The 12,110-nt window shown below is 42.4% G+C and overlaps 2 protein-coding genes across 4 annotated transcripts in view; both read right to left on the reverse strand.

Annotated features, from left to right (window-relative positions):
* The window catches only part of LOC111218970 (A-kinase anchor protein 13-like), a 34,328-nt gene extending 25,368 nt beyond the window's left edge, over positions 1–8,960 (reverse strand). For all 3 annotated transcript variants that reach the window (XM_022741481.1, XM_022741483.1, XM_022741480.1), the window contains exons 1-8: positions 8,912–8,960; positions 8,344–8,518; positions 2,316–2,422; positions 2,056–2,202; positions 1,852–1,961; positions 1,636–1,779; positions 1,196–1,321; positions 994–1,111 (exon numbers count right to left, since the gene is read on the reverse strand). In XM_022741481.1, coding sequence (XP_022597202.1) covers positions 994–1,111; positions 1,196–1,321; positions 1,636–1,779; positions 1,852–1,961; positions 2,056–2,202; positions 2,316–2,422; positions 8,344–8,518; positions 8,912–8,957 — 973 coding nt within the window. In that variant the 5' untranslated portion in view covers positions 8,958–8,960. The remainder of the gene's footprint in view (positions 1–993; positions 1,112–1,195; positions 1,322–1,635; positions 1,780–1,851; positions 1,962–2,055; positions 2,203–2,315; positions 2,423–8,343; positions 8,519–8,911) is intronic.
* Positions 8,961–9,428: 468 nt separating this feature from the next.
* LOC111219182 (zinc finger BED domain-containing protein 5-like) lies at positions 9,429–11,526 on the reverse strand. The gene is made up of 2 exons (XM_022741795.1): positions 10,216–11,526; positions 9,429–9,434 (listed from the first exon to the last, which is right to left on the reverse strand). Exons 1-2 carry the CDS (start codon positions 11,524–11,526, stop codon positions 9,429–9,431), a joined length of 1,317 nt encoding a protein of 438 aa, XP_022597516.1.
* Positions 11,527–12,110: the final 584 nt, after the last annotated feature.

The raw sequence follows: 12,110 nt of genomic DNA on the forward strand, positions 1-12,110 counted from the left end.
AGTGAGACAGGTATTGCTGCCGGACTCGGCACCCCCGTTTAAATTTTGTGCAGACCCTGCCTGTCAAAGTTACATTTTATGAATCCCAACAACTATGTTCTTTTGAAAAAAAAAAGACGATTACATTAGGTGTCAATGAAAGTGAGACAGGTATTGCTGCCGGACTCGGCACCCCCGTTTAAATTTTGTGCAGACCCTGCCTGTCAAAGTTACATTTTATGAATCCCAACAACTATGTTTACATTTTCAGAAAGAATTATTTGTCTCCTTTTTACGGTTTGGCCGTGAGCTCGAGTTAAAAATAAAAATAAAGGTTATTTTTTACTGCTTCACGCACTCTAGCCAACTGACGCTGTCTCTAACTTTGAAGAAAAAGTGATTTCCACTCCTCCTTTGAGCGCTCATAGTTTAAAAATTTTACATGTTATGTAAAAACAGTTCCTGTGTTTTTGAGAGAGCAGAAGTTTTCCTCTGTTTTATAGTTTGAATCACATTTCTACGTGCAGGTATGAGAGAGCTGGGTGACTCAGAAAAAAGGTGAAATTTTGTGGGTTTTTAAAGAAAATTCCAATGCATTCCTAATGCATTATTTATTCCCAGTATTTTGGGAATAACTTTGGGAAAAATTGGAATTTTAACACCAAAAGTCATAGCACCTCTTTCCTGATCAAGACGCACGTTTTGATGTATATATTACCGGGGTTTTCTCAAATCTGCGGGACGAGTTACGCGCCAAAATTTGGCGGAAGAATACTAATAAGCCCGAAGGAATATTAATAGATGCCCCGAGGCACTCCTCTCAGCTATTCTAGCTGTAGAGGACTGCCTCGGAGCTGAGCATCTGTGGCACTAATAATAAATCATACTAAATAACCAAACACGTTCCTACCAGCATACAAACACACAGCTTTATATTTCTGATGAAAAGAATGCTTATGAATATTTCTGGTTTTGTGCGTACATAGAATTTGTCATCTGGCCACTGGACCTCACCTTTCGTGTGCTGCAGGATTCTCTGGATCAGAACAGGGTATTTGGTGATCCTCTGAGTCACCAACAAAATGCACTCTGGGATACTGAGCCTCCGCACAATGCTGCTGCTCATTGTCCTCTGCACAGACACACAGATACATACAGGTTATATCAGGTTAAAACAAGACAGCAGTAACAGGTCCCCTGACATCACACAGCTGACCTTGATGAAAGCCTGGAAGCGTTTGTCTTTGGCCTGCAGGTCCTTGTAGAGATTAACAGCTTCACTGTGACGACTGCAGAACTTCCCATAAACCTTCTTCATACGTTCAGCACTGCAGTCTGAAAACTGAAGAGAAGGAAACCACGTTCAAGATCTCCTGTGAATAGAGTTCCTCTATCAGCCATGAGGTCTCCTCTCAATGACAATGATAAAATGTTCTTGAAGTTTACTGAGCACAGTCATGCTCCCCAGAGGAGGAACCCTCCCCTTCTCAGTTAGTGTCAGTGACACAGCTCCACCTTTTACCACTTTCACACTCTCACTTCTCTGAACCTGTCCTTTGTGTGTATTTTAAAGACCACCTGACAACATATTCTCCCTGACTCCAGCAGTGTGTCTGAATTCAACCATGGTCCTGGGCAACTGCTGTGTTAATCTACCTGGTGGACCAGGACATCCCCAATGCGGCAGATGAGGAAGCTGCTGTTGTTGTGTCCTGGAGCTGATGAAGCTCTCTTCATCTCCAGGAGCCGGGTGAGGAAGTCTGTGTGTGTATACAACAAGTCGTCCAAGACGGGGAAGATCTACAGGAAACAATCATGAGACTTTAATGAAGATCATTGCTCTTATTAATGTGTCCTTCAGATGATTCGTACCTTGTCCAGAGTGTCAGTCTCCAGCTGGACCTCCCTCTGTAGGCCTTTGTAGTACACTTCAGACATGATTTTCAGTGTCCTCACATGGTGGAACTCAGTCTGGTACAACTCTGAGGAGAGACAGGACTCTTGGTCAGGGACATGATGGGAGCTTTCACACCTACTGCTGGTCTTCCTCCCACAATGAGTCAGTACATATTTTACCATAGATGACATCTTGTCTCTTGATTTCATCTTTCTTCAGTGTTCTCAGGAACTTCTTATCCACTGAGCTGCTCCAGGAGTCAGCCTCAAGATCTTTAATGTCACACTCAAATTCTCCCATCAGCTGACTGTCCATCATCTCAGTGCCTACACACACACACACACACACACACACACACACACACACACAAACAATTACTTAGAGCAGCACATTCAGGAATCTGCTTCATCAAACTAATGAGAGTGTGAGTGTTTGTTACCTTCATCAGTGAGAGACTCGGTCGAGGCGTTGACTTTACTCCCCTGATGAAGAGAGTCTGTGGACTGAGACAGAAACTTGAGGCCCCTCAGTGGAACATCATCTAATCTACAAGGAAAAAAAAAAACAAGAACATGGATGAGTTTCTGCAGATTTAGCCTCCAAGCAACCAGAATGTCACCAACACAAGCTACTCCACACTAAAAGGACACAAGAGGAAACCAGGATATGAAAATAACAGAAGAATGGTGGTGATGGTACAACATCATTCAGACTATGCACAGACTAAAACATACACTTAGGGCCTGATTTACTAAGATCCCAAATAAAGAGCGCTAAATTGCGTGCGCACACGGATAGATTGCGCACGCTGCCTGTTTGGGCCTTGCGAGTGATTTACTTAGATTAACAGCGCAGTTGACTACAGGCGCAAAAGTGATCGACCGGCCCTATTTAAATGAGGATTTTGCGCGAGTTAAGGGTGTTCACCGTGGCGAATGCAAACGAGCAGATCCAATTGGACCGGAATTGGAGGTGCTGGTACAAGAGGCAAACAAGCACATTTCTGAGTTATAGCAAAGGAATTTAACCGTTATTAGGAGGAACGCAATATGGGAGGCAATCTGTGACAAGGTTAATGCTGTGGGGGAAACCAAAAGAACACCGGATGAAATGAAGAAAAGGTGGCAAGACATTCGTAGAAGAACAAAGGAAAAAATCGCACAGAATAACAAATCGGCAAATAAAACAGGTGGGGGACCGGCGGAGGAGGACCCTCTGCCTCCAATTGAACAGCAGGTGCAGCTGACGTTCTGTGATGAGCAGATTACTGGGATACTGGGAATATTTTTAATTCATTCAGGTACACCACATAAGACATGAACGTGCGTCATGAACGTTCTTTAGCTGTGCAATGGAAAAGCGTAATTGCCAAAAGGGTTTTTTTGTTTGTGCGTTCCAGCATTGGCGCAGAAGTGTGTGCGTTTTCATTTGTTTTAAGTTTCAGGAAAAAATGACAGGAACTGGGCCGAACTAAATGTTTCCTATGTCTAAAAGAAAGTGGGCTTTAGTACATAAAAATGTGAGTTTTTGGTTTTGTCAAAATAGCACAAACAAGAAACACTTGACATTATGATGCAACATTTATTATTTAAGGATTTTCTGAACTCTGAACGAATGACTTTTTTGTTTTTTTCTTTTTCAAAGGACAATCATGGCATCGCCGGATAACCGATATGTCTCGATTATTTTTTCTTCTGCCATTCCAAAAAGAGTGACACGAACAGAAAAGATGCGTTCTCTCCGTTGCCTGTCGTGCCTACGCCGCCTCCTTGCAACAATGACCGCAGCCATCTGTGCGCACGGCTGTGCCAGGTAGCCTAAGACTTGACTCTCAAACGTGCTAAATATAGACGCAAAAATAATCAGCGCAATTAGTTTGAGGTTTGGTAAATCACATTGCGTGCGCAAAATGATTCTATTTGCATCTACTCCTCCCAATATTTTGCGCGTTCTGGCAGGCACGCCTATATTGCATATTCATGAAGGCAGAAGCGCAAAATGGATAGCGCGTGTTATTTTGCCCGACTGACAGACGCAATCCTCGGTGGGCCCGGTTGGTAGATCAGCATCAACATGTGTTTGCGCGTGCTGTCGCGTTTGCGCACGTTTTTACGCACGCAAAGCTTTAGTAAATCAGGCCCTTAGAGTGTGTGTGTGTGTGTGTACACACACACAGTACTGTGCAAAAGTTTTAGGCAGGTTAAAAAAAATGCTGTAAACTAAGAATGCTTTCAAAAATATAAAGTTTATTTTTATCAATTTGCAAAATGCAAAGTGAGCAACAAAAGAAAAATCTAAATCAAATTCATATTTGGTGTTACTACCCTTTGCCTTCAAACCACCATCAATTCTTATAGGTACACTTGCACAAAGTCAGGGATTTTGTAGGATTATAGTCAGGTGTATGATCAACCAATTATACCAAACAGGTGCTAATAATCATCAATTTCACATGTAGGTTGAAACGCAGTCATTAACTGAAACAGAAACAGCTGTGTAGAAGGTTTAAAACTCGGTGAGGAACAGCCAAAGTCTGCTAACAAGGTGAGGTTGTGGTATGTGGCTAACCCTCCGGCATGGAAACAAGGCCAAGCGACTCAACTATGCACGAAAACATAGGAACTGGGGTGCAGAAAAATGGCAGCAGGTGCTCTGGATTGATGAGTCAAAATTTGAAATAGTTGGCTATAGCAGAAGGCAGTTTGTTCGCAGAAGGGCTGGAGAGTGGTACAATAATAAGTATGTGCAGGCAAAAGTGAAGCATGGTGGAGGTTCCTTGCAAGTTTGGGGCTACATTTCTGCAAATGGAGTTGGAGATTTGGTCAGGATTAATGGTGTCCTCAATGCTGAGAAATATAGGCAGATACTTATCCATCATGCAATACCATCAGGGAGGCGTATGATTGGCCCCAAATTTATTCTGCAGTAGGACAACGACCCCAAACATACAGCCAATGTTATTAAGAAGTATCTTCAGCGTAAAGAAGAACAAGAAGTCCTGGAAGTGATGGTATGGCTCCTACAGAGCCCTGATCTCAACATCATCGAGTCTGTCTGGGATTACATGAAGAGACAGAAGGATTTGGGGAAGCCTACGTCCACAGAAGATCTGTGGTTAGTTCTCTAAGATGTTTGGAACAACCTACCAGCCGAGTTCCTTCAAAAACTGTGTGCAAATGTACCTAGAAGAATTGATGCTGTTTTGAAGGCAAAGGATGGTCTCTTATTACTATTATCACCTTCAATATATTTTGAAGGTGAATATCAAAAAAGTAAGATAGTGTGTGTGTGTGTGTGTGTGTGTGTCTCTTTCACATCTGAGTTTAAAGGCTAAGAGTTCATCAGTCTAATTAGCCATTTCAAAGTCAGCTTTGCCCATTTCTGCCCAGTAACTGTCAGTAGCACCTGCTGAGACACTGGTTGCTATAGCGACATGGCCACCGGGGGGGCACACACAATCCCCTCTGTCTCCTTAGGCAGACAACAGCTTTTAAGATGAACCTTGTGTTTGAAAATTGGATTACACAGGGAAAACAGGAGCTGTATGTCCTAAAAGTTCTACATGTGCACTTTTATTTTCATGTTCAGCTACATCTTCCGCATCATCTGTATCATCCGCACCCTCCTCATCCTCACAGGAATGCTGGTTCACGGTAACCATTCCTGACGACCAGCTTACTGTGATGTTTCCACGGAGACACCCCAGCTTCAGAGCTCAGTTTCACAAGGGAACTTTGGACAGCCCTCTCTGCACTTTGGGGAGATTTCCTCAAAAACCATAAAAGATATCAGAATGAGACTGAAACTAGGTGATACAAGACAAAAACTACATTTTTTATGGAAAAACAGTCAATGAAGGTTGGAAATGGTGGGATTTAAAAAGAGTCTGTCTGACTTTTTTGAGGAATATTTTCAGGAATGGCATTTAGAGTTTGCAGTTAGCTCCAGTTAGTGAGTGGAGCTATGTCTTAAGTAAGACAGCAGACATCACTGAAGATGTAATAAACATCACAATCCTCTACACTGAAGTTACAACAACACCACACTGAGTGAGCGAGAAAAGCTAGTGCTAACTGCTAAGCTTAAGTAACTAGCAGATCTGAACAGCATGTAAACAACTGCTGGTTTGGGAAAGTCGCTACAAGGAAAGAGCGACTGAGTGCTTGAGCAGAATTAATGTAAGTTTGAATGTACAGCAACATTAACTGTGTTCAGACAGAGCAGCAATAAACCTACCAGTAACAGAAACTGACTGGAAATGAGACACCACGTCAACATATGAACGGCATCAGTAGAAATAATCATAAATAAATAAAATATAAAATAAAATAATCGTAAAAATATTCTCAGATAAATATTAGCTCTACTGCTACACACACACACACACACACACACACTGACAGAAACACACAAACACCATCTCCTTGATTTGGATTAACCTTCAAAATAAAAGTCTCAACATGGTATGAGGAAATTATTGACTCTGTTGTACAAAACCTAATGCAATTTAAACTGCCAAACACAGAAGCATAGACAATTTCAAACAGAGTCTCAAAAAGGTAAGAGGTAAGGTAGGTATTAAAAGTTCGATCTTAGACTCAACTCAGGTATGAGAGCAACTCTAAGGTAAATCAACGTGATGTATTTGCGTGTACTTGTGTGTGCGTGTTGATGTGTGGTTCTTTGCATGTGTGCACATGTCTTTCTGTAATTGTGGGGCCAATTTTGGTTAATAACCATTACTGTGAGGTCATTTTGGCTGGTCCTGACAACTTCAAAGGGCTGTTTGAAGGTTAAGCTCACTCAGTTCCTAACACCATGCACACATACATTGAAAGACAAACAAAATCCATCACCACCATATAATTTATTAACTGTATGAAATTCACCTAAAAATTAGTCTCAACCAGGTAAAAAGAACTTACTGGAGGTTCTGTTGGGCAGCTCTACCGCCACACACACACACACACACACACACACACACACACACACACACACACACACACACACACACACGAAGTTCGTCTTATTCATCTTCCGTATTGAAATTTTGGCGCATAACTAGTCCCACAGCTTTGAGAAAAACCTTGATAACATATATATACTGTATATATGTCAATGCGTGCGGCTTGATTGGGGATGGTGTGCTATGACTTTTCTAAGCAATTAGAGAAAAAATGGCGAAGATTCCCATAGAGAATGAATTGGAAGATGTCTTCAAAACGACCAAACCCTCTTTGGAGCTCTCCTGCTGGGTCATACTTCAATGTAGAAAAATGGTTGAAAGGTTAAACGGGTCACAATACTTGAGATTATTTTTGGTTAAATCGGTATTTTGACAACTATTATGGTTTACATAAAATCCCAGTTTATGTGTTGTGTTTCAGGCTTTATAATGGGTGTGATTTGCATGAAATGTTCGGAGCTAGAGAAATGTTCGGAGCTAGAGTGGGTGACATCATGCTAGAGTGGGAGAAACTCTAGAACACTGAAAAAATTCTGTATAACTCATCCTTACAGCCACATATTTCAATCTTTACACATAACAGCTTCCTTGATAGTAGACAAATTTGTGCTGTTTCGTAGAAAGTGTCTACCTAAGCACAGAGACTAACAGAATTTAAATAGTGAGCCTCAAAGTGATGGGAGTAACCTCCACCGCTCCCACTGACTGCAATACAAATTCAGGAGCTGATTTCCAGAGAAAATCAGAACTGACCTTTTTTTGTAACTGGCTCCTGTGTCCGCATTTTTGGCTCTAGAAACACCAAGGCCACAAAATCTGTGCACAAAGATCTTGTGCCAATCATGGTTTGTTAATGGTTCTGATGGGAGTTAGTTCTTTTCAAAACTCGCAGCTGTTTGAGAGGCTAAAATCTCCCTCAGCTCTGTGTCAGGTCTTCCACTTTGCAGTTTGACATGGCTCCTTAAGAGACTCTTTGATCTTTGTGATGTTTACACACGCACGCACACACACACACACACACAGGCAGAAAGCTGTTTACAAGTTAGAGCTCATAGAGAGATTACAGTTCAGGAAGATGAATAAAACAAGTATGCAGAATAATATGTGCCGTCAATGATATTGCATTGCAGCCACATAATAACATTGAATAAACTGACTTTAGAGCTTTGGCCTTTTGGTCAGTTTTAGTTGATGGTTGTGATTTGGTTTTGGTCATTCACTGTCCTCTTGTTTAGAGCTGCTGCTTTCATCAAACACACAAATAAGATCAAATATGAGTTGTATATATAGATAAACAAATATTGATGTGAGCCAAGTTAGCATTAAAACATGTTTAACCATTGTGCTGAAGTCCTGAGGTAATGGATCAGTATGATGCTCAAACACACCTGGACAATCAGCCTTACATCACAGGTGTGTTACCTGGACTTCAAAACACTGCACTGTTTGTGTGTGTGTGTGTGTGTGTGTGTGTGTGTGTGTGTGTGTGGTCTCTCCTCACCCTGCTATGTTGCTGGTGGAGATGCTCTTGGCCAGGTTACTGTGTGGGTTGAAGATGCTGGGGTGTCTCCGTGGAAACATCACAGTAAGTTGGTCGTCAGGAATGGTGACAGTGGACCAGCATTCCCGTGACGATGAGGAGGATGCGGATGATACAGATGATGTTGAAGATGTTGCTGAACATGAACATCAAAGTGCACATTTAGAACTTTTAGGACATACAGATGTTTGACACTGTGCCTTCACTCTAACCAAACTGACTAATGTAATGGTGTACCTGTTCAAATTCATTATGAGATGACTGTCTGATCATCTGTCAGATTTGGCTGTAGTGACGTCATTTATTTATTTTTAAGTTATATTTTTGGTCATTTTATTTATCCGGACAGTACAGTGAGAGATGGACAGGAAATTCAGGGAGAAACATGCAGCAAAGGACCTGTGGGTCAGACTCGAAACCATGGCTGCTGCGGTTAGGACTAAGCCTTAATGGAACGAGCTCTACCACTTCATTATATCTTTTTAATGAAAACAATATGTGTGTGTGTGTTATGTGTGTGTGTTCTTACATTTACTCCTCATATTAACAGCTGACCCAGGAGCAGCTTCTGGCATCAGGTGCTGCTGCTGCTGGAGACAAACACAGGATCATTATGTAGAAGGTGAAACATTTGGTCTTTGACAGAGCAGGATGTGGACCGAGGTTTGAGGACTCATGTTGATCAGCAGTAACACAGACTCTTCTGCTGCTGTACTTAGTCCATGGGTCAGAGGCCAAAATTTCACTTGTCATTCTAGTCAAGGTGGCAAAGGTTACTTATAATTCTTTGAAAGGATCCATGTCTGTTGATGATATTTTAGTATGATAACTCTTTCTGAGCCACAGCTGTATTAGAGTTATCAGCTGTTGAAGTCAACTTCCCCCTTGGAAAAAAAAGCATTTTAGATGCTGGTGTATATCTTGGTTTAGGCTCATGTCCAGGATATTTGTGAATCTTTATGACAGATACAGAGTTAACTGGAGCTCTTCAAACTGTTAATCACACACATTTTTCCACAATTTTTGCCTAACTTTCTTTCTTTCTCTTAGTTCTGTGACATCAAGGAACATCAGAGACACAAAACACAAAAATTGGAATTCTCACAGAACTCCAATGATTCAGGAAATGTATAATATACCCATATTATTCCATTCAAAGGGGTGATTTTCAGCCTTATATTAGAAGGGCAGTTTTAAGGTCAGTTAGGTCACAAACTTGTCTTTATGCATTTCTTCCAATAGACCAGGGGTTTTCAAAGTGTGGGATAGTGGGCCTCCCCTAAGAGAACTCAAAAGCAGCCGTGCCCCCCCACTATTATCACTTTTATTACTGTTATTGATGTTGCTTTGTATGTTCCACGCAGGCTTAAAAAAAAGGTTTCAAGAATAAATGTCATACATATCTTTATTTTTTTTAAACATGTTTGTATGTTCTTGAACATATTTTTAAAACATTTTAAACATCTTTATCTGTGAATGTGCTCAAATATTTTTTTAAACACAATCTTTGTATGTTTTTAACATCTTTTTTTCCCATTTTAACACCTTTGTGTGTTTTTAAACATATTTTGAATACATTTAAACATCTTTTTGTTAAAAAAAACTTATTCACTTAAAAAAAAAAATTACAATTTACAATTTAACTTTTCAACTGATTTTTTTAAACACATTTTCACTCATCCGACGTTATCCCACATTAACGCTGAAACACTGCACACAACACATTTGCTCACCTCGATTTTAGTGGGAACAGTGAGTCTGTGTCTTTGATGCGCACAGGCGGTTGATGCAGGGATGCGCTGTAGAAAGGAATAAACGCAGATCATCCTCTACCCACAGCCGTGACCGGTACTTGCTTTTAATCGTTGTCAATGCGGAAAATCCACACTCACACTGGTAAGTGGAGGTGAAGGGGATGAACACTTTTACAGCCTTTTTGGTGAGGTGGAGGAACTCAGTCTCCACAGACAGCCAGAAGTGGGCAAGTGACACTTCACCCATCTTTTGTTTCAAGTCCATATTAGAGTTCAGCTCGACAAGAGCCTCCTCCTCTTGCAGGGTCAGTCCATCACGGGGTGTCACTGGGAAAGAGAACAGATTTCTCACCCATTGATTTGCCAAGGTCTCCTCTCTAAAATAGTCTCCAAACTGCTCACGCAACCCCTTCAAATGTGCAATGACCACCTGTTGTACACAGTTCAGTTGCAGTCCTGTTTGCTCCACAACATCCTCCAAGGTTGGGAACATTTCCACCAAGCCCCGTTCAACACGAGCACACCAGAGGTCCAACTTTTTCCTGAATGCAGAGACTTGATCGTGTGCCAAAAAGACATGGCACTCTTTGCCTTGCAGAGAAGTGTTCAGTGTGTTTATCCGGTCGAAGATATCAAACAGATATGCCAGCATTGCAACCCTCTTTGCGTCCTCCATATGCTTCACCAGTGGGGAGTCGATTTCGGCGAGGAAGAGGAGGACTTCCTTGCGCAAATCACACAAGCGGGTGAGGACCTTGCCCCGCGACAGCCACCGGACCTCGGAGTGCAGGAGCAGCTGATGGAAGTGAGCCCCCATCTCATTGCAGAGAATAGAGGAGAGACAAGCATTCATGGCTCGTGATTTAATTAGGTTTACAGTTTTTACTGCCTCATCCAGGACCATGCGCAGCTCTTTGGGCATCCTCTTGGTTGCCAAGGCCTGGCGATGGATAATACAGTGTGACCAAACAGCGGCGGATGCAACCGCTTGCACCTGTTTTACTAGACTGCTGTGGCGGCCTGTCATTGCCCTCGCACCATCAGTACATATTCCACAACAGCGGCTCCAGTCAATATGATGTTCCTGAATGAAGTCATTCAAAGCCCTGAAGATTTCTGCTGCTGTAGTGCGCGCCATCAGAGGATGGCAAAACAGAAACTCCTCCTGGGCACTGAGCTCTTTAATAAAGCGCACATACACCATTAGCTGTGCACAGTTAGCCACATCGGTGGACTCGTCCAGCTGAATGGAGAAGAAAGGGCTCTCACAGATAGTGTCCAGCACCTGCTCCTTCACATCAGCTGCCATGTCGGAGATGCGGCGCTGGATGGTGTTGTCAGACATCGGGATGGCATCCAGTTTGGCAGCAGCAGCAGCTTCGCCCATCATTACCGAACACATATCTTTGGCAGCAGGGAGGAGCAATGTCTCACCAATGTTGTGGGGTTTCCCCGCCTTCGTATGATGCCTCGGTTGCCTTGGTATTTACAGTACCAAATGTCTGGATGGCTTTCTTCTGTGACCACAATTCATTAAGCTTTCTATCAAAAAACTCCCACGGCTTGGTTGTTAAATTGTGGTCCTTAGTTTCAATGTGGCGCAGGTTAGCTAGCACCTCTTTGCAAATAACACACTGTGGCTGTCATGATTTGTTCTCCATACATACCTGCCTTCAGTTGTTTTCCACTNCACCTGCTCCTTCACATCAGCTGCCATGTCGGAGATGCGGCGCTGGATGGTGTTGTCAGACATCGGGATGGCATCCAGTTTGGCAGCAGCAGCAGCTTCGCCCATCATTACCGAACACATATCTTTGGCAGCAGGGAGGAGCAATGTCTCACCAATGTTGTGGGGTTTCCCCGCCTTCGTATGATGCCTCGGTTGCCTTGGTATTTACAGTACCAAATGTCTGGATGGCTTTCTTCTGTGACCACAATTCATTAAGCTTTCTATCAAAAAACTCCCACGGCTTG

Source organism: Seriola dumerili, unplaced genomic scaffold (genome assembly GCF_002260705.1).
Source record: "Seriola dumerili isolate Sdu_G_001 unplaced genomic scaffold, Sdu_1.0 BDQW01000056.1, whole genome shotgun sequence".
Taxonomy (NCBI): domain Eukaryota; kingdom Metazoa; phylum Chordata; class Actinopteri; order Carangiformes; family Carangidae; genus Seriola; species Seriola dumerili.